This window comes from Photinus pyralis, unplaced genomic scaffold, assembly GCF_008802855.1.
Source record: "Photinus pyralis isolate 1611_PpyrPB1 unplaced genomic scaffold, Ppyr1.3 Ppyr1.4_LG1, whole genome shotgun sequence".
In the NCBI taxonomy this organism is placed as follows: Eukaryota; Metazoa; Arthropoda; class Insecta; order Coleoptera; family Lampyridae; genus Photinus; species Photinus pyralis.
In genome coordinates this window covers 23232270-23253571 of record NW_022170249.1, presented here as the reverse complement: position 1 = coordinate 23253571, position 21302 = coordinate 23232270, and the positions used below count along the sequence as shown (strand labels likewise).

The 21302-nt window shown below is 35.7% G+C and overlaps 1 protein-coding gene across 1 annotated transcript in view; it reads left to right on the top strand.

The window, feature by feature from the left end:
- The window catches only part of LOC116168072 (CD109 antigen), a 42310-nt gene that overhangs the window by 10652 nt on the left and 10356 nt on the right, over window positions 1-21302 (top strand). The window contains exons 2-18 of the mRNA XM_031483728.1: window positions 4440-4755; window positions 4803-4983; window positions 9807-9975; window positions 10029-10282; window positions 11308-11685; window positions 11745-11813; window positions 12021-12245; window positions 12296-12652; window positions 12782-13033; window positions 13080-13229; window positions 16091-16394; window positions 16443-16666; window positions 19143-19379; window positions 19427-19549; window positions 19598-19834; window positions 19881-20065; window positions 20115-20407. Of these exons, the coding sequence (XP_031339588.1) occupies window positions 4448-4755; window positions 4803-4983; window positions 9807-9975; window positions 10029-10282; window positions 11308-11685; window positions 11745-11813; window positions 12021-12245; window positions 12296-12652; window positions 12782-13033; window positions 13080-13229; window positions 16091-16394; window positions 16443-16666; window positions 19143-19379; window positions 19427-19549; window positions 19598-19834; window positions 19881-20065; window positions 20115-20407 (3946 nt within the window). The 5' untranslated portion in view covers window positions 4440-4447. The remainder of the gene's footprint in view (window positions 1-4439; window positions 4756-4802; window positions 4984-9806; window positions 9976-10028; window positions 10283-11307; window positions 11686-11744; window positions 11814-12020; window positions 12246-12295; window positions 12653-12781; window positions 13034-13079; window positions 13230-16090; window positions 16395-16442; window positions 16667-19142; window positions 19380-19426; window positions 19550-19597; window positions 19835-19880; window positions 20066-20114; window positions 20408-21302) is intronic.

Sequence of the window (21302 nt, the reverse complement as noted above, 5' to 3'; positions counted from 1 at the left end):
TTTTTAAATTTGACATTTTTTTCTAATAAAATCTACCATAATTTTTATAGGTTGTACGCAGAAAGAGAGTGTTTCGAATAATTTAATAAAAATTACGCGTTGCTATTTGAACAAAAAAAGTTTGATGTTCCAAATTTTTTTTTCAAAAATCCGCCGAGCAGTTATCTGGGAATAGTAACGGGCGATCAAAAATGAGTAGCTGTCGAGTCGCCTTTGGAAGTTCAAGTTAAGTACGATTTCTCATGCAAACAAAAATTCCAAAGGTAACTCGACAGCAACTCATTTTTGATCGCATAGTACATACCTAACTCAATGGTACATACACACAAAGTTGTATTCTTTAAATGTTTTTTTTGACATATCCAAAAAACGGCGATCTCAATGCCACCTAGCTGAAGCCAGGAAGCTAAAATTAGTATCATTTTTCTCAAAAATATAATCGAGATAATACAGAAAATTTAAAAAAAAAACGGGCAGATTATGTATCAATCATTATGAAGAAACTTTTGTTATAAACATTTTGCTTTCCAATTCAATCCATGATATATAAAAAAATAAAAAGTTCAATCTGAAATTGACAATTTTTTGATTTTCTCCCATAAGCGAGCAAAAATGTTCAAATTTTGGTTTTGGTATAAGCATTTTAAATCACTATACAAAACGAGGCTTTGTTTGATGCTGCAGCCACGGGCACCATTGGGATGTTATCGCTCTTGTTTGTAACCGAGTTGGAAGCGAAGGGGTCACTAGTCGTCTAAATAGCGTTCACTATACTGTATTCATTTTAAGAAGGTAGCGGTAGAAAGTATAGGGAAGCTTTGACGTTCAATGTGATTGGCTAAAACACGAATCAGTATTACACTGAAACATAAAACGAGTGACAAATTTTGTAAGCTGGTAGTTTATGTTGCCAACTAAACTGCCGAAGTATCATTAGCTGTTAATGTTAAAGATTTATAAGATTTATTTCTGTTCGCAATACTGAATATTTCTTCTTTACAATAATGTGGTGCCATTTTATATTTTTCCTGTGTGTGTTTATCTTCAAACATAGCGCCATCTACTACCTTCTTATAATGAATGAAGTATAAGCCCGCCACTGTAACACACGATCCCATGTTCTGTGTAAGATCAAAATATGTGATGTGATGTGTAACAATGCTAAATTTTATAAAAATCGCTCCATAAATTAAAAAAAACGACGAGTAGATGTTGCAGCGTAACACAACTGCAACTGTAAATAATGAGTAACGGGCAAATATAGACCATAGTAGCTATCAATTAGCGAGAAGCAAATACTCTCAATAGTAATACGCGCAGCTTTTGACAGTTTGCATATATTATTTAGGCAGCCATGGGGCAGCCTAAAGTCACTAAATATAGAAAGTAGCGCAATCCATTGGGCTCGTGTGTTAGAGAGAGAACGTATGATTTTTGCCCAAAAATGGCGGAAGTTACTAGAATCTAGTAACTTTAATGTTAGGGATTGTTCCTCGGATTGTTCCACCTGCTTGGAGATATCTATATATATTTTTATCATATATGTATATAGGTATGTATGATTTTTATAAAACATGACAGTACTATGAAATTAGGTTATAAAAAATTACAGCTATTCAGATTTTATTTGTCAATTTTTTTAAGTTGGCAGCAAATTTGCCCAAAAATGGCGGATGATTGCGGTACTTTCTATATCTAGTGACTTTAGGGCAGCCGCTAAAACAGCGCCATCTAGTAGAATACACGTAAAATATTTAATAAAAAGGTAGAACTAGGGAAATCAAAATGCAATTGTGTGTGATTTTCTTTAATTGTACATTTTCAGATTTAATTTTTCTTCTTAAGTGTTCTCTATTTTTTAATTTTTTTGATTTATAAAAGTCTTAATTAATACATTTAAATATTTATCTAAAAATAATTTACAACATTTCCCATACCTATATTGTTTAACACCACAATTTAATATTAGCTTACCATTTGCTACACTTTCTTTTAACAATTTGGTAATGTTATTTTAAAAATTAAGTTTATCAGATCGGATGCTTTTTTGGCCATTTCATTGGGAAAATACATCCTTGATAACTCTGTATTTTTTCATTTCATTTTGCGTATTAACAATATCGAAATTATTGGGCAGGCTACAGAGGGCATCTCTATATTGCTGCATTGTTCATGTGGCAACCTGCACACTCAGCCCAATACGTAACACTCAGAATTTTTTGGGGCTAAATTAGCATTGCTACTTATACAATAAATATCAGGTTTTTCAGAAGGGTGAATAGAAATACTAATAGTTTTAGCTCTATTTCTTGCTTTTACAGTAAAAGGGTACACGCTATTACTGTCAGCTAACGGTTTCAGTAACGGATTAGCCATGACAGACCTCAAATTACAGCGAAATTTGACCCTGTCTGGAGTAACATTATTTGCCTTATATCTTATAAGTAATGCAAAATAAATGTTCAATACAATCTAAAATCTTGTGTAAGTCGACGAGTAAATAACATTTCAAAACATGACAAATCTTAGGTAGTTCTCAACTCTTGCCACTAGAGCGCTAGTGTAGCATGGTTGCCAAATTTTGGGAGCTGGTCGAGAAGTGGACGCAACCCGCCACTCTTTTGGAAGTAGACGATCGTTTTAGTCACGATACACTTACACACGGTATGCTCATTATTTTTCTCAAACGCGTTTTCTACTGCGCATTACGTCACCTGCGAACATGTGGCGCCAAAATTCAAATGTTTACGCCAGGACCGAACTAGTGGTACACATGTCACGCGTGACAGTTTTGCAACTTATAAGTATCTTGTATCTACGAGGTTTAGCGTTAATTTGTTGATAGCTAATTAATCATTAGTGAAATTTCCAAAATGCCAGGTTCTGTAGTGGCTCAATGGGGCAATTCTAATAGAAAAACAAAACGAACGGAAATAAAATACTTTCGATTTCGGAAAATTGAAAACTTTTCTCAAAAATGGATTGTTGCAAGTCGTCGTAATGACAAAATTAACTTGAAAAATGGTGTTACATTAATATTAAGTGGTGTATTTAAGTCTTTCCATTGCTGTTTAATTCCATAGCCTGTATTTGCTCTGAACATGTTGAAGCCAGCCGTTTTGAAGCACCGCTAAGGGAACGATTTCTTAATTAAACCTACTTTTAAAAACAGCGGACATTTGAAACCTGATGCTTTACCTACTTTAAAACTACCACGTAATAATGAAAATCAAAATAAAATGGAAACGGAAGAGAAATTCCATCTTTTAATAAGGCATTAATTACATAATATTTACTGAAAAAGCCGCACTTCATGTTTAGGGCCAATATTTTTGATTCGAGTTTATTTCATACGATCACCAAATCACAGGAAATACCCGCCGCGACGATCTCTACTCAAAATCAGTGTGATTTGTCGATCTAAGAAGCGAAATTTTGCTCTATATTCTGTGGTTTTGTTCGCACGTGACGTCACTCTAGATGCGCAAGAGCATACCGTTGTAAGTGTATCGTGGTTTTAGTGAATCCTAGACCATAGAGGAGCACGAGTAAATCAACATCCTCTCCAAGGATGATGACGTGGTACTTATTTTTGGCCATATCGCGGTCTGGGTCTTCTTTGACTGTTTTTGTCTCAATCCCCTCGAGAGCAAAAGCAGAATGCTCAATGAGACGAACCCTGTTTTTGTCATTCGAGAGAATCTTCTCTTGGAGTGCTGTAATGCAACCTCCACTGATGCTGCATAATACCGTCGTGATCGCTCTGAAAGTTTGGTGCTCTTTTGGGCGCCATCCTCAGGCTACTCATCAAAAACTGTGATAGCCCGCACTGAATCATTGCGATGCCACACGACTTTATGGAGGAAGTAACTAATAGTAGTAGTGACTAATAACATTGGTACTTACTTACAATGTATTCAACTTCGATTTCCCCCTTCTCCAAAATTCCCAATATTCGTGTGGGTTAGAAGAAAGGAACTTGCGATTTTGTGGAGAATGATGAAAAAAAATTTCAAATGCGAAAATTAGCTGCTCAACCAAATTGTAATTTAAAACAGAGATTTTTAGGGCGTATTAATTAGATATCTAAATAAAGTAGACGCATTTTACCAAACAAACTACAATAACCAGAAGAAGGTCTGCGTTGCAGATCGAGGTGTAAGTTAAGACATTCTGTTAATTGATCTGTTATTAGCTGCCTTCTAAAAATACAGCAGTGGGATATTTATTTGTGAAGTTGTCAAGAAGCTATTGCCCTCTTTCAACAGATGCAAGTAAAAAAATAGGAACAAATGTTGTAAGAAATATAAGATTTCAATTTTTTCTGTTTTCTTGAACAACTGTACTGTACATCTGCATTGTTGCGTTTTTGTCACCTATTTGCTATTTAATGCAGGAGAACTTTATCACAGTCACTACAAGAGTATGATTTGTTTCAGGTAACGGAATGTGGATCAAACCGGAGCATTTGCCTACAATCGTGTTGGTCATAAACTTCGCGACCGCACAGGACATAAACGCACCAACACCGAACACTCCATATGACCAGTTTGATCGCAATATTCCTTACAACGATCCATTCAACAACCCTTCAACGAGCAATCCGTACAATCCATTCACACAGTCGCAGTATCCAGGGGGTAGGTTTGGACAAGATGATCCGTACAATTCCCAGTTCACACCGCTCCCTAATTGGCGACAAAACGATTTTGGATACGACAGAAAGCCCTACCATCAGTCTATTATTAAGGAAACGTAAGTTTGTTGCATTCGGGTTTGGGTGTCAAAAGTTTTACTTTCAGAACATATTTTGTTGTTGCATCGCGCATGGTGAGACCTAGTCAATTGTATCGCGTTGCCGTTACAGTGTTAAAAGCGAAACAGCAGCTCACAGTTCGGGCCTCTATCCAACGAAATGATGTTGAGGTCTCTAGTGACCACAAGAATATTACCGTTGGCATTCCAGAAACTTTGCTTATGGAGGTAACTATCATTTAGCATTTTTTTTCCTTATTTGGTTGTGTACTACAGGCACAGACAACATATACCTACTAATGTTGTCTGTGCTACAGGTAATAGAAGTGTGAGTTTTGTGAGTGTGCATAACAAGCCATGTTTTTTATGGGGCTTTATTGAAACTTACCTTAGATAATCGTTTTTTATATTAAAAATTAGATGGAAGTATTGCACCTCTTCAAACAGATCAACTGGGACTTTGCATGTTTACAATTGTTACATACTTCTTCCTTTAGAAAGAGTGAGAGAATAAAAAATGCGCCTAGTTAGAAAATGCAAATTTAAAAACTATGGTTGAAACCATTGAATGTAATTAGAAATTTGCATCAATTTTTTTGATTATCTATGTAGTTTTTGCATAATACATAACATTGAAATTGAATTATTTATTATTGATGTTAGGGATCTTCCTTTTATACGTCACGTTTGACTTAAGAAAAGATCCTGCTAGGAGCAAAAGAAAATATTTTAGGAACATTAAAGAGAAGCAAGAAGACAAATTTCGAAAAAATCTTTTATCAACATCCAACACGTTGATTTATCATTTCAAAAATCCTGTATATCTTAAAACTGTTTTTCCAGTTTTTCTATAGGAATAATATTTTTTATATTCGTTTATTAAAATATAAGTCTTCCCAAAAATTTTGCTACCCCGCGCTCCTCTGTACGATGGAAAAAATATATTTTTCATCCCCTTGAAAAAGAGGTGGTTTTTTTCAGAAATCATGAGATCTCGGAAACTTTTAATTTTATAGCTTTAATGTAAATTTAAATCTTCACAATTTGACAATTGATTACTAACAATTATTTGAAACATAATAATTCCTTTGCGCGTTACTTTACGGGCACAAAATTGTCTCCTTTTTTATCATAAAACAAGCTATGTTTTCTCCAAATTTCAAACCCCTACGACTTTTTTTCGCAAAAATAAGAATAAAAAACGAAAAAACAGCTTTTCCGGTTTTTTTAGGAAAATTGGAGGTTATGTGAAAATAGTGCAGATACAAAAGTCGTTGATTTTTTTATTCTCTGTAACTTTGAACATTTTAGCCTAAAATTAGTAGTTTTGCCACAAATTGCAAAACACCACTTTCAACCCCCGGGATTTCATCTGCGGAAAAGTTCACTGTTTTAATTATTTTTCCCTAATTTCTAATCATTTCACTTCCATGAAAAACCTAGTTTGAACCGGTAACTAATTTTTTTGTCAAAAAATGTTATATATACATTGAATACAGGGTGGCCATTTGAAAACGAAACAGAGCCTATTTTGGGGACCTCAAAACATTTACGAAAAAATCCTCGGACCCGTCAATTTTTGATCCAAGGGGGAACCATTTTTTTGCTAGTTTCGCCCCACTGGGGGCAAAGCCATAGCGGGGGTGACAAGTGCCCCCAAAATTTTAAATCGAATGGGGGGTCGAGTGATACCTTATTTTGAAGGTATTTTTATGTAGATTATAACTCTTAAGATTTAAATCAGTTTTTAAGTGCTTAAAGCTAAAATCAATCAAGTAAATGTTGGAAATGTTGGCCTTCGACTTCCATACAATAATACAGGTTTTGTTCAAACCTTTCCCGTACATTTTGCAAAACTTCTGGGGTGATTTGACGACATTCATCAATTATTCTTTGTCGCAAGTTCTCTAGCGACGTTGGCTGACTAGCATAAATTTTAGTTTTTAAATGTCCCCATAAAAAAAATCTAACAGACTTAAGTCCGGGGAACGAGGAGGCCATTCAATAGCTCCTCTTCTTCCAATCCATTGTCCTGGAAACGTTTGGTCCAAATATTGACGAACCCTTGCAGCATAGTGGGGTGGCGCACCATCTTGTTGAAATACTATACGATTTTCCAAGTACTCGTTGTTATTTTCTAGTATCTCCACTAATGCTGGATGAATCGTATTTTCTAATAACTTCAAGTACATCTCTCCTGTTAGATTGCCAGGTAAAAAGAAGGGGCCTACGATATGGTTACCAAAAATGCCAGCCCAAACATTCAATTTTTCGGGACGTTGTGTATGCACCTCACGAAATATTCTGGGATTTGAATCAGCCCAATAGCGACAGGTGTGTATTTGTCACTACTATTATTTGACAACAACAATTGACAAGCACTATTAAACTTCAAAATGTTGCTATAGTAACGCTCTCAACAATAACCAAGATTTCCGTTGCAGAATTGGCATAGCCACCTACAGGTATTAAAAAGAAAAAAAAACAACAACAAAAAGTACGGTTCAGAATGTAGGAGAACAACATTTTTTGTATTTACTGTTGTATTAATTTTTGTTATTTAACTAATTCATTTACAAGCATTTTTTTCATAAGAAAATGTTGACACGTTTTTAACTTTTATTAGCCCCTGTATCGGCTAGGCAAATTAGTAGCGATTTAAAACTTAAGGGTTATAATCCACATAAAAATACCTTCAAAATAAGGTATCACTCGACCCCCCATTCGATTTAAAATTTTGGGAGCACTTGTCACCCCCGCTAGGGCTTTGCCCTTAGGGGGGCGAAACTAGCAAAAAAATGGTTCCCCCTTGAATCAAAAATTGACGGGTCCGAGGATTTTTTCGTAAATGTTTTGAGGTTCCCAAAATAGGCTCTGTTTCGTTTTCAAATGGCCACCCTGTATAATAGCTTATTCAATGGTACCACCCTACCTAATTAGTAATTACTTATAATGAAAGTCCGCATTCTAACATTAAATCTGAAATTAATTACTGAGGTCATTAATGTGCCTAAAATTACCAGATCCTTATATGGAGCTAGGTAAAGTTTGATTGTTTATTATGTAAAGATAATGGTCCTTAGAACAGTTCTTGTTGTTTTCTTATTAGATTAAACTACATTTTTTACTTTATTTATTGTTCCTTATGATCTTACATTTCAGATTGATCCTCCCTTACATAATATTGTTATTGGCATTGAATAAAAGCTTATTCAATATTTTAATCTAGTTTATTCAAACTCAAAGCGCTTGCCAAAAATCTGGCAACGTTGGAATTTTAAAGAAGTAAAGAAATCTGCAAAGTCGGTAACTAGCTTTAAATTTGTGGTTCACTTTCCCCCACAACAGAGGGACGACAGAATCCTGGGCAGATTTTCTTATTTCATCAGTTAACACGGGCGTTATACTTCTTTAAGGTGCTTATTCAATGGCTTGAAACCATATATTTTAATTTTGCATTTTGCGGTATGATTGACACACCAGATAAAAAGTATCGCTTTGCCTCAAAATAGGGTGTTTAGGCAACACATCATATCTTTTCATTGAACTATATACAGTGATATTCATGTAGAAGTAGAGATAGGAATTTCCTATGTCTACTTTACATGATGAAAAGTCTCCTCAGAGACGCCTAATTTTATGCAACCAAAGTAACTACCTACAACAAATGAAGATCTGCCTGTCATATTAATTAATTTGAATATTATCACTTTGACTTCCCTATTCTAATTTCGGTTCATGTGCGATGTATTCAACTAAAGAAAAAGTTGATATTTCCAATTGGTATAGTGCCGATAACAGTTAAAGGAGCTTAAGAGATTTATTTTCTGTGAAGCTAAAGCGACAATATTCAAATTAATAATTAATATGACAGCCAGATCTTTATTTGTTTCAAGAAGTAATTTTGGTTGCATAAAATTAGGCGTCTTTCAGAAGAGTTTTTATCATGTAAAAGTAGACATAGGAAATGCCTATACGAAATCCCTATGTCCCCTATGGCAATGCAGTTATTCAAATCGACTGCGCGTCCACATACGGATTTTCACTAATTTACGATACTCCTCAAATTTGTTTCTCTTTTGGTGTTTAGTTTTTTTTATAGTACCTGTCAAACGTTAGTTATTCTCAGAAGAAAGATTTTCCATTTACTATAACCGGTGCATTTCGTAAATATAATTATTATTATTATTTAATAAAGCTCATTATTATTAATTATGTTTATTATATCACAACACTATACAATCTACATTAATTTAAACGAGCTAAAGGCAAATTCAAAGTGGAAAACACAAACGTAATACACCCAAAACTCAATACTGTGCCGTGGTTTATAACAATCGATCCTTCCCACTCCGAGGTCACGCATTCCAAAGAGTCAGGCGTACAAGAACACTTCATTCTGCTGTGTCGGTCTATGGCTGTCATTTTAAGATCGATAGCGTGCTTCTTCGATTTGGCAATTTTATGTTTTTTCGTTCGACGATTATTCCTAACCGTGTAGGAATCGTCCTTAGTGCGAAACTCCTTATTTCGATACAGAGTATTATTTACGTAAGTTCCATGACGAGAGTAATTGAGCAACTCGTATTGCTGCGACACGTCATTATAAAATATTATCGCGTGTCTCGGCGAAACGTAATTGCAATTTCCAAATTTTTGTAAATGAACATCATTGTCCACACCTATTCCAATGGCCATGGTGTGATAGATCATCAGTGTCGCTTCGGGAAACCTTTCGGAAACCGAAGGACGATAGCCCATGAAACTTTGGTCGGTTCTCACGAACATTGCGTCGACTTCCGATCTAATATTATAAAAATGCTTGGAGATAACGGGACACATTAAAGCTAAACCTTTTACAAATGAAACTAATTCGTTTGATTGTTTCGTCTTAGACTCTTCGAACATGTTATTGAGTCGGTCGATGTCTTTTTGGGTCAATATTTCGCTTGGTAATTTTATACTTTGCATTATATTATAAAAAGTTAACTTGACAGGTTGAGGTTGTGTGTACAGGTAAACCTAACCTAACCTTCTTTTTATAATTTTAGGTGCCGTCAACAAGCGCTCCGGGTGATTACAAATTGATTGTCGAGGGATTATACGAAAATACTCTAGGAGGAGCAGCTTTTTCCAACGAAACTAAACTTACCTTTTCGCAACGTTCCATGACCATATTCATACAAACTGACAAGCCTATTTATATGCAGGGAGAAGTTGGTATGTAATAATACTGTGTGTATATGTCTTGTAGTAACTACGCACTTCTCCAGTTCGTTTCAGAACAATTCCGATCAACACTGAGTTGCGAGCATTTGACAATGCGGTAGACGTATACATGTTGGACCCCAGTGGTCACATAATGAAGAGGTGGTTGTCTCGACAATCTAATTTAGGTACAGTGAGTCTATCTTACCCACTCTCCAATCAACCGGTATTCGGAGAATGGAAAATTCGGGTTATTGCCCAAAATCAAGTGGAAGAGTCATCATTTTTTGTGGAGGAGTATTATCAAACCCGATTTGAGGTTAGAATAAAATCTACTTTCTAACCTAACAAATTATACAAAGTGTTTCTTAATAATTGTGCCAATTAAAATTCCAACATTTTTACCAGTTTATAAGAAACATTGAAAGTATCACTTGTGGCAATGGTTATTTCAAGGTTTGGTTTCAAAGAAGTGGTACTTAAACAGTTAATTTTCTGACTGAAGGGAATTGTGAGCACAAATTAAGTTAATCCAAGTCATCCTATTGCAATTACAGGGCTCTATTTTAAAAAAGGCAAAACTTGCAATTACTTTTCGTGAACGGATAGTAAAATTATAATTTAGTGAAAATTTCACAGTGTGTTGTATCACTGTTTTTATACAGGGTGCTTGATTTTTTTTATACGAATATGCATTAATTATATTCATTAATATAGTAGTAGACGTCTAGGTTTCTTGGCGAACAAAAGATGGCAGGATTGTTCACAATCACAATTTCTTGGTTATCTAGAAATTTTTATTCGATTCAAATATTTTTAATTAAGGAATGTAAAAACATGTGAATTACATAAATAAGTAATATAATATATAAATAAATAATACAGATCTGCTATAAAAATTGCAACACAAAATATTCCTTTTGCATGTTATTGAAAATTATTTTATTTTAATGTATTCATAATCCTCATTAATCATGGCTCGGGAAAGCGCCTTTGAGCAAAGATCAAACCTTTTGCAATGAGTTTTTTTCATGTTTTAAAAATTTGTGCTACTCAAAGACTTTAATTATATGAAAGTATTTCTGCACAAAAGATGTACAAAAGCTTTATCTTTGTCATTTTGTATAGGTATACAGTTAGTTCATAATATTCAAACTGTTAGAGTGTAAAGAAAAATCTGCAATTCAGTTTCTTAATACATGGCAAGCTATGACCTGTGCAACCAAACCTTGGTATGCAATAAGATTAGATGGAAGAGCAGCCTATGGCTGAACCTCACCCATTCTTAGGAATGTTGTTCTTACGATTAATCATACAAAATTACTAATTATCTTTTTCAAATAGGTTAACGTGACAATGCCAGCTTTCTTCTTTACAACAGACGAATACATCCACGGTACCATAATGGCAAACTACACAAGCGGTGCGCCTGTGCGAGGTAACCTCACATTGAAAGCTAGCATTCGTCCAATTCGGCCGATGCAGCCGCCGAAATTTACAAGAAATCGCCCTTACGACATTGATAAATTTAACGATCATTACAGACCATACACCCCTGACAATCCCTATGAACCCAATCGTCCCTATGATGTTAACCCGTACGATCCATTTCAAACGGTCGATCCCAATAATCCCTATGATCCTAACCGGCAGCTCAGATATGATAATCCACAAGATGCCAGTTATTATGGTGAACGTACGTTTGAAAAATATTTCAACTTTGTAAGTATATGGCACGGATTAAGTTATAAATAATTGCCCATGGTTTTTTTTTGTTTTAGAATGAAGAGTATCCGTTTTGGTATAACAGGCCTGAAAACTACTATGATCCAATCCCTCATTTGAAGTTTGTAAGTTTCTTCTTCTTCTTTTGCACTGCCTCAGAGGAATAAATTTCCTCAGAGGAATGAATTTATTTATTCCTCTGAGAGGGCTGCATATTTTTGAAGTTTTTATCTCTATCAATAGAGGGCCTAATTGTTACAGTAGTAATTACTAATGGTTGTGTACAATCCCAATGTGTGCAATTAGCAAAATAAATACGAAATTAATTTTAGTTCGACGGAGCATACCACTTTACATACCCAATGAGTGAATTATTACAATTGGTTCCATCGCTAGACGGTATGGAAGTCAAAATTACGGCAGTTGTTGGTGAGCACTTCCTAGATGAAATAATTGATGGGTATTCTATCGCCCGAATATATAATTCGTCGTTGAAAGTTTCATTTTTGGGGGGTAGCCCCCAAATTTTCAAGCCGGGAATGCCAATTACGCTCTACGTATGTATCTCATTTTTTCTGATAGGCTTTTATAATAATGCTACTCTTAGATGGTCGTATCATATCACGATGGATCCGAACTGGCAGATGAGAAATTGATAAATAGCGGTTTGGAACTTCAATACCATGCCGAAATGAGGGGCGGTCAGCGGCGCGATGTACCCGCACGCGAGTTGCCAATGTCTGACAACGTGGGCGTTTGGCAGTTTGAGATCGATGTCAAATCTGATCTTGGGTTGGAAGGCCCGGATGCTTACGACGAACTCAGCGAGATTGCCAGCATTCAGGTTCAGGTCAGTTTCAACGATGGATATGGGCAAATGGCAAGGAATGAGCTCTTACTTTTGGCACATCATAGTCCTAGAAATCAACATCTCAAGATATCGACCAGCACTGTGAACCCAAAGGTAATTGAATGGACCAATCATAGGCAATAAACTTTAATGTTTTTTGTTATGGTGACCGTTGTCTCTGTAGTGATTTCTACCAACTCGTTTAATTCGATTGAATTATCTTGTAATTACTAAATCTTCTAGGTTGGGGAATACATTATACTGCACGTTCGAAGTAATTACTATGTTGAACGTTTCAATTACCTTATAATGGCAAAGGGTATTGTGTTGATAACTGGGGACAAGGATATGAAAGACAATGTTTACACTATGGCTGTAACGCTCAGCTCTGAAATGGCCCCGGTTGCAACTGTCGTGATTTGGCACACGGGAAAGTATGGTGACGTGACTGCTGATAGTCTTACATTTCCGGTGAATGGCATCAGCAGAAATAAAGTAACCGTGGATACTTTCAATTTATAGCTTATTGATGGTGGTGTAGTTTTCAGTGTTGATCAATAACAAGAAAGCAAAAACTGGGCATAAGGTTGAAATTGCAATTTATGGCGAACCAGGTTCCTACGTTGGACTTTCGGGTATAGACAAAGCATTCTACACCATGCAAGCCGGGAATGAGTTAACCTACGCTCAGGTACCCTACCGTTATTTTACATAAGCCAGTATTATTTGATTGTAATAATTTATTTATTTATGTTTATTGATCTCATACAAGAAAACAAAAGTAAGAGATACGTTGATCATAACAGTAATTTGCTGGGTTTATTTATCATGGTCATACTTTTAGTATTCCGTGGAAGTTGCTATTTTGGGATTCAGATGGAATTTGAATATATGATAAAAAGGTTGGCCTGTTTTCTGACTTTACAGGCTGGTTCATATGATTTGGTTTTGGTTCAAAATGCTTTTAAGTTGTGAAATTTGAAATAATTACTATATGAGATTAAGGGGGGATTCCAGTTGTACATTAATGCCTAAAAATAGGCTATTTGAAATGTCGTTTTACTCGCTTACAATCTGAGTTGAAGAAAGGGTCTCTATCTGTACGTGTACAGTAACTATTCAAGAACCCGGCTATAAGCCCATAATTTCGTATTTTTGAAAAACAATTTTTTTACAGGGCACAACCCGGACATAAAAAAAATATATAATGTGACCAATTACATGCGTCTCACGCGATATTTAACAAAAAACGTCTTATAGCCGGGATGAGTGGGTTGTAAGGAAGATTTTAAGCCTTTGACCGGGTTTTCAAAATCGTTCTACGCCGTTTAAAACGAAATTTTGAAAAACGCTCAATATCGAAAGTAGAAAAACTGCATGCAAACGTTAGGCAACACATCATACTGCACACGTTCAGCAAATCGCCTTTAATTGCTTCTCTTCTATTGGTTGCATTATTAGCTAATTGTGTGCACTTTGTGAAATGGGCGTGTTTACTACAACAAACATAATCATCACTTTCCATTGTTTGTACTACTACGGCTATAAATAGTAGATTGTGTATAGTAAAAGCAATACATTCCCGGACTACAATGGGCGAGGCCAACAAGCATTGGAGTCCGGGAATTTTTTTTGAAATCGCAAATAACATCGCCAAAAATTAAGGAATTTTAATAAATGCATAACAATTTTTGGTATCTATAGAATTATACTTATCCAAGTAGTCTGACGTAATTTCTTTATAATAATAAAAATGGAACCAACAACGGATATTAAACTTCATCTTTTGATAAGTATAGTCAAGTAGGTACAGTAGGATATCGTGGGAAAAACAATTTGGGATATTTTGATACCTATTAAATAGGTAATTGTTTCTGTTTTCCCCAAAAACGTTTCACGTCAAATGTTTTTTGAAGGTGTATTATCTGCAGTTAGAAAATTAAATTTAAAAAAGTTAATTACTTTTGGGTGTGATATTTAACACATAAATAACTAGATAGTCGTTAGTCGGTGAAATGAATTGAATGAAAAAGAAATTAGCGCTTATTATTGTTACTACTGCACGTATGGTTACGTTTCTTGGCGTTCGAAGACATTTAAAACTCCTATAATGTGGTATCGCTCTTAGTTCACCGCGACATCGATAAACAAGAACCCCCCTACGTCTTAGCAGAAACGTTATGGGTTAGAACGGCGAAGATATATAACCTCACGAGCAATTAGCGGTAATCCGTTATTGACATTCATTCATGTAATCGACATATAGGCATTCAAGTACAACATAAGATCAATTTGATACATTAAATAAATACATGATTCTCAAAAAAACCAATAGAAAGTCGCATATCGAAAGAGGTCTTCCTTCAAAAAGTATCTTTCCGAAGTATTCAAAAAACCCCTGGAAGTATACAAAAAAATATAAATAAATAAAAATAAAATTTGAATTTGAATGTTTGAAAATTGTTTGAGTTAGAAAATGTTCGAATAATGATTTGATCACATCTACGCGGACAGTAGGTACCTACCTATTAATTACATTCCAATTATCAAATGTAGGTAAACATCATGATGTTATTTGTATAATTATAGTTTATTAATTTATTTATTGACCTTCAACAATTGTAGGCATCCTAAAAGTTGAATATGCAAGCAGGCAGGTAATTAACGTTTCTCTGTCTTGATTTCGATGGGCGGTGTTAAAACTTCGGTCGTCGTCGGTACGACCGATACAGGTTTTACCAAATGCCACTATCATAAAATAGTTATGCACCTTGTCATACTTCAATCTCCAAGATAAATCTACTGGAATCTCCCCTTAAGTGACTAGAACTAACAAGTTGTTAAATTAAAGTAATGAGTGTTCTATGCAGATAATTGGCTTAACAGTGTAATGGATTGTAATTACGTCTTCTACTCCTATCTCTGGTTAATCTTCATATATTTCAATTGGTGATTCTTGTCGGGTAATTATGTAAATATGTATTCCGGCTAGCTGACTGTCAGTAATCCTCTCTGGCCTCTTAAGGGAAACGGAAAAAGAGATAAATAATAAGTCAATAGTCTTGATTAAATTTATTTATTTAATGTTTGTGCACCAGGAGTTCTAGATGCGTTCTGGTACTGTTTTCAATCATAATAAAATAGTTCCTCCCTCCCGCTGAAACCGTTTTTTGAAATTGTTGTTTCAGCACGTTTTGCACGGACCGCCTATAGAATCCCCGCCCTTGATATAGTCCGTAAAACGAATGACTTTCAAAAACGGATTAGCGCTTATATTAATGCTGCCCCTGAAGTTATATATCGTTGCCGTTCTCACACGTAACATTTCTGCAAGGACGTATGTGGTTTTTTTATTTTACCGATTTCGCAGTAAGCTAAGAGTGACGCTACGTCATAGGCATTGAAAATTTTTTTAACAATAAATTTAATAAATTTCAAAGTAGACTTCAATCAATAGAACTTACAATAGTGATGTCACAAATCTAAAATTGGTGGTTCCCTGATACTACTACCAAAGTTGAGACTGTTTACAATTGAACAACAAATTTGTAGGTATTGACAAAAATGTCGTCGTTTGACGAACAAACAAACGGCACTCATAAACATACATGGATTTCACACGAGGGCAATCCGGAAGAACTCGTGTACTTCCCCTCCTCCACGTTCGGAATCGACGCGAACCGCACTTTCGAATACGTCGGTTTAATTGTGTTCAGCGACACGGAAGTGGCGCGGCGTCTAACTTTTTGTAATAGCTCGGAAGGTTGGGCGGAGTGCCTCAACGGGGAGTGCTATAGGATGGAACATCGCTGTAACGGATATGCGGAGTGTCACGATGGTACAGACGAAGCGGGATGTATGTTTAATACATAAGGTATTTGGAAAGCTAATTGTTTGCTTTCAGGTCCAACGGAGAACGTTACTGACCTGTCGTTATTCAGAAAATATCGTTTCAATCGCATTCAACGGCAATATGAGAACGTGTGGTGTTGGGAAGATGTTAATATTGGCCCTCATGGACGGTACATTTTTAATTTGGATGTTCCACCACGTCCTGTTAACTGGATGGTGTCTGCGTTTTCGATAAGTCCTTCAATGGGATTTGGAATGCTTTATCAAGCGATTGAGGTAGGTATTTAGGTTTCATTTTAACAAGTCACAATAAATATTCTCAAAATTAATAATTTGGGAGACTTGGTAGCCTGAAGAACTAACTACATAAATTTTCATTAACGTCTGACATTGCGCACGAAAAGAAAAATCTCACGTGAAAAACTCTTATCAGGGTCGCACAAGGGATTCGAATAAACACACAATTAGTTGATTGACAATTCCGAATTTATTCCGAAGCACTAGAAATAAGGTACAACAAAATCCCTGAAAGAGAGAAAAGCTTACAACAGCTTGTTTGGACTTATTACCCCGCACGCAAGCGGTCGACAATTAAAATAACCTACAGTTTTTTCTTAATAATCCAAATAATCTGGTCGTCTGGCGATATAAGGCGCACTTAATTCACACACAAAAGATGGGCAATTCGCTGACAGCTTTTGATGTTTACTTGGCTTTATAACACAGAATTAGATGACAAACGAAACTGGCTTGATGAATAAGATGACAAATTTTCAGTGGCTGTTCGGACGGTATACACTTTTAATAAGAAGAGAACCTTAACAAAAGGCCTCGCCGTAATACAATTGCTTGCTTTTTCAACTCCACAAACCTTTTTCTGTAATTGAACAATATGCGTTAAACTTCTTACACCACTTTGGTTAACTTCTGCACAAATTTATTATAAAAATGACGAACTGCGTCTTCAATTAAACAAATAGGGCTGACTGCCCGGAAATTTAGCGCAAAAAATGTATACTCTTCAAAGGTAGAGACACGGGCAGCCGCGTTGTCTCAGGTATTTAAGGAAACACCACTTCCACCATAAAATAAACTCCTTTTTTACGAATTTTCAAATAAATCGCCAATCATGACGGATGACCATCTACTCCAGGGATCTAAAACGATATGATTATTGAAATAACTGCCAAATTAAATCTTTCATATTTTTCCAAACTTGTGGTACAACGTTAAAAAATTCTAAGGATGTTTTATTTTCATTGAGTATTTGCAATTTGTTGTGATCAATGGATAGCATTTTTTAGGTTGAATTAAGTTAAAGTGATCAGTACAAACTCTGCTAAACAAGTTTAAAAAGTCATTCTCATTATGCAAACATAAATGACCAGAGCGTGTGTTCCTCCTAATAATATTAATGGTAGGACCAGGAAATAATACCAGTAGGCACGAGATCCTTACCCCATTCTCTTTCAAATGAGCCGCCTATCGTCGAAGTCTATACAGTTTAATGAAAAATAGTGGAGCGTATACAAATACATACAAATTTTGAAGTGGGTATTAGTTTAACTATTACTCAAAGTGTCTACATATGGAACTTTTTAGAAATGCTTTCGTAAATAGCATTGCGCATTTTCTTCAATAGAAATTTCATTGAATACCTACTTCATAAATAAAACATACAGCATGCGTTAACAGTAATTTTGAAACCGGTATTAGTTTTAGTTGCATTCAAGGTGCCTACATATGATATTTCGTTTAACTGCTTTCATAAATAAGAAAGTTGCCATTGCGCATGCGCAAAACCAAACTTTAAAACTAGTGTTAGATTTGCTTGTATTTCAAGTGCCTATGTATTAAATTTCATTTAAATGCTTGAGGAAATAAGGAAGTTGGCAATGCGCATGCGCAAAACCAATACCATAAGGTACATTTCATAACTTTTTGGAAGATATTAGCAGCAGAACATGGTTACTTTTACCTTATATGTTTTTCTAAGTGAGATGCACAATAGAATTTCACAACTTGTTATAAAAAGATGGCAATTCAGAAATTCATCTATAGCGCGTTCGAACCTCCTGATGCAGTATGGTGCTTATGGACATATGTATGTGACAATGACAGCACAAGGAGATTATGTTTTGTTTTAATACTTCAAAATTTAATCCATATGTCAATTTGACATCAATGCGGTCAGAAACAAGGATAGTATTATTGAAGAATGACACAAACTAGTAAGAGAGGCAATTAGTCCATAAGACTCCATACTGCATCTGGAGGTGCGAACGCGCTATACCTAAATGAGGTATATCCAAGTATACATCTACAATGCAAGTGTTATAGCGGAAGCACAAACGAGAGCAGAAGCTAAAGTGTAAATACTATTATACATTTGATAAAAACTAAGTCATAAATATTTAGTTTATTAAACTATACGATAAAGCGTAAGAATTGTCGCGATGAACTAATGACATGAATGAAGGTAAACAACCACAATATATACTTCCGTTTTCAAATAGCGGAACCGGTAGCGGAAGTGGGAAATTATGCAGAACTTCCCCACGTAAGTTATGGTGGGTTCATACTTTTGTTTCTATTGGCTATTTATGTATGATTTAATGATAGTAAACTAATGATGATTGTATAAACCGCCCATTACAGTTCAGTTTCTAAATGCAAATTTTAAGCAAAATACTCAAATCCAAAATAGTTTGGAATAATTTCGTTTCTGGCCTAATTTGCTGTTATCTTACAGTATGTCGGTGTATTACCCTTCTTTATTAATGTCGAAATGCCCGCAAATTCCATGGAAGGAGAACAAGTTGGGGTGCGCGTTTCGGTGTTCAACTACATGACGGATCCCATAGAAGCCACTGTTGTCTTGAATAGCTCCCCCGATTACAAATTTGTTCACGTCGAGGAAAACGGCGTTGTTCGAGCATATAATCCGAGAACTTCCTTCGGTGAACACCAGTTCTTTATTTATATTAAGGTAAGCCGTCGACGTCATTCAAATAAACAACTTACATACATTTTTAGGCTCAAGACGCTGCTGTCGTCTACATTCCTATAGTACCTACACGACTCGGTGACATCGATGTCTCCATTCATGCTACCACATTAATTGGAAAGGATCAAGTAACAAGACGATTGCATGTTGAGGTAATATTGGAATCTTGAATACACACTCTCAAAAATATAATTTAACAGGCTGATGGTCTTCCACAATATCGTCATCAATCTGTTTTACTCGACTTAAGTAATCGAGCGTACGCTTTCCAATATATGCACGTTAATGTTACCGAAACTCCAATTTTGCCATATGAGTATGACCGTTACTACGTATTCGGTTCGAACAAAGCTCACGTGTCCGTGTTTGGAGATGTTGTTACCGCGATCTTCCCTACAATGCCAATGAATGCAACGTCAATGTTAAATTTACCTATGGTATGTCGGTTAAATGGTATTAGTCGACTCTAATTCAAAACTTTAGGATTCAGCCGAGCATAACATGTTTTCGTTTGCCGCCAATATGTATACAACACTTTATATGAGATATACCCAACAAAGAAATCGGACGTTGGAACGTGAGGCTTTCCATCACATGAACATTTTGTATCAACGTCAGTTGTCATTTATGCAGCCCGATGGATCCTTTAGTTTATTCAGAAGTGATTGGTTAGTTTAAAAATTCTTCACTTTTTAATTTTACCCGTTTACTCTACAGGAATCAATCCCACTCATCAGTGTGGTTAACCGCTTATTGTGCGAGGGTGTTCCAAGAGGCCAGCTTCTATGAGTGGGAAAATTATATTTACATCGATCCTGTTGTGATCTCGAAGGCAGTGGAATGGGTTTTGGAGCATCAGACCGAGCATGGATCATTTTACGAAACTACTTGGTCACCGAACAGAAATTATAATGCGACAATTAATTGGCCGAATGATAATATTCGTTATAGAAATATTTCGTTAACAGCGCACGTGTTAATTATGCTCGAATCTGTAAAGGATCTAACAAGTAAGTATATGTGTTATTGTCCAAGTTGGCAAATCTGAATAGCACATTCAGGTTTGCCAAGTTAATTTTTATTTATCTCGGCCTTTCCAATCATAAGCTAATTTGATATATCGGTTTTAATTGATTATCAGACATTTTTAGAAACTATCCTCTGCACGATAAGGGAGGTTTTTGATCTATGCTTATGCAAATGAGTCTCTGAATTTTGCCATATGTATTCTAGGTTGTCACAGATGGAAACCAGCCTAGTTAATACCGGTATTGCAGTGAACGAGTTTTCCCTATGAGAATTTTGCTCACACTAACGTCCATTGGCACGTCAAAATTAGATAGTACTTATGTGGCGCTATTGTCACAATAATGGTACCTATGAATATAAGGTATACAGAAATAGTGTTTGGGTAATTTGTGTGAAGTTCTGTTCTTTTGAGCCAGTATTTTATATATTTTTAGCGCATTTTCCAACGAAGTTGGGTGCGCTATTGCAGCCACTTTCTCTGTCCGTCCGTCTGTCCGAGGGCTACTCCTACAGTTTTCAAGACGATTAAACTGCGCATGCGCAGCAGCGCAATGTCAAATTTTTTATTTATTAATATATTTTGTTGAAATTTTAACCACAAATACTTCTAGCAAAGATAATACTACAGTAGATAGTAAATGGGCAAGTTGCTAAACCGCTTTTGCAATTAAGCCTATCATCGGAAGCTGTAATCATACGTATTCAACACACAAGCTGCATTAAATATTATCTCTTCCTTGACCTACCCCATATTCCTTTACGTATTTACATACAGGGTGATTCCTATAGTACCTGCCACCGTTTGGGAGCGTATAGGGGGTGCCTAGGGGAGTATTTTGATATAGGACACTTGGGGTCGGAAATCTAAAATAAGGG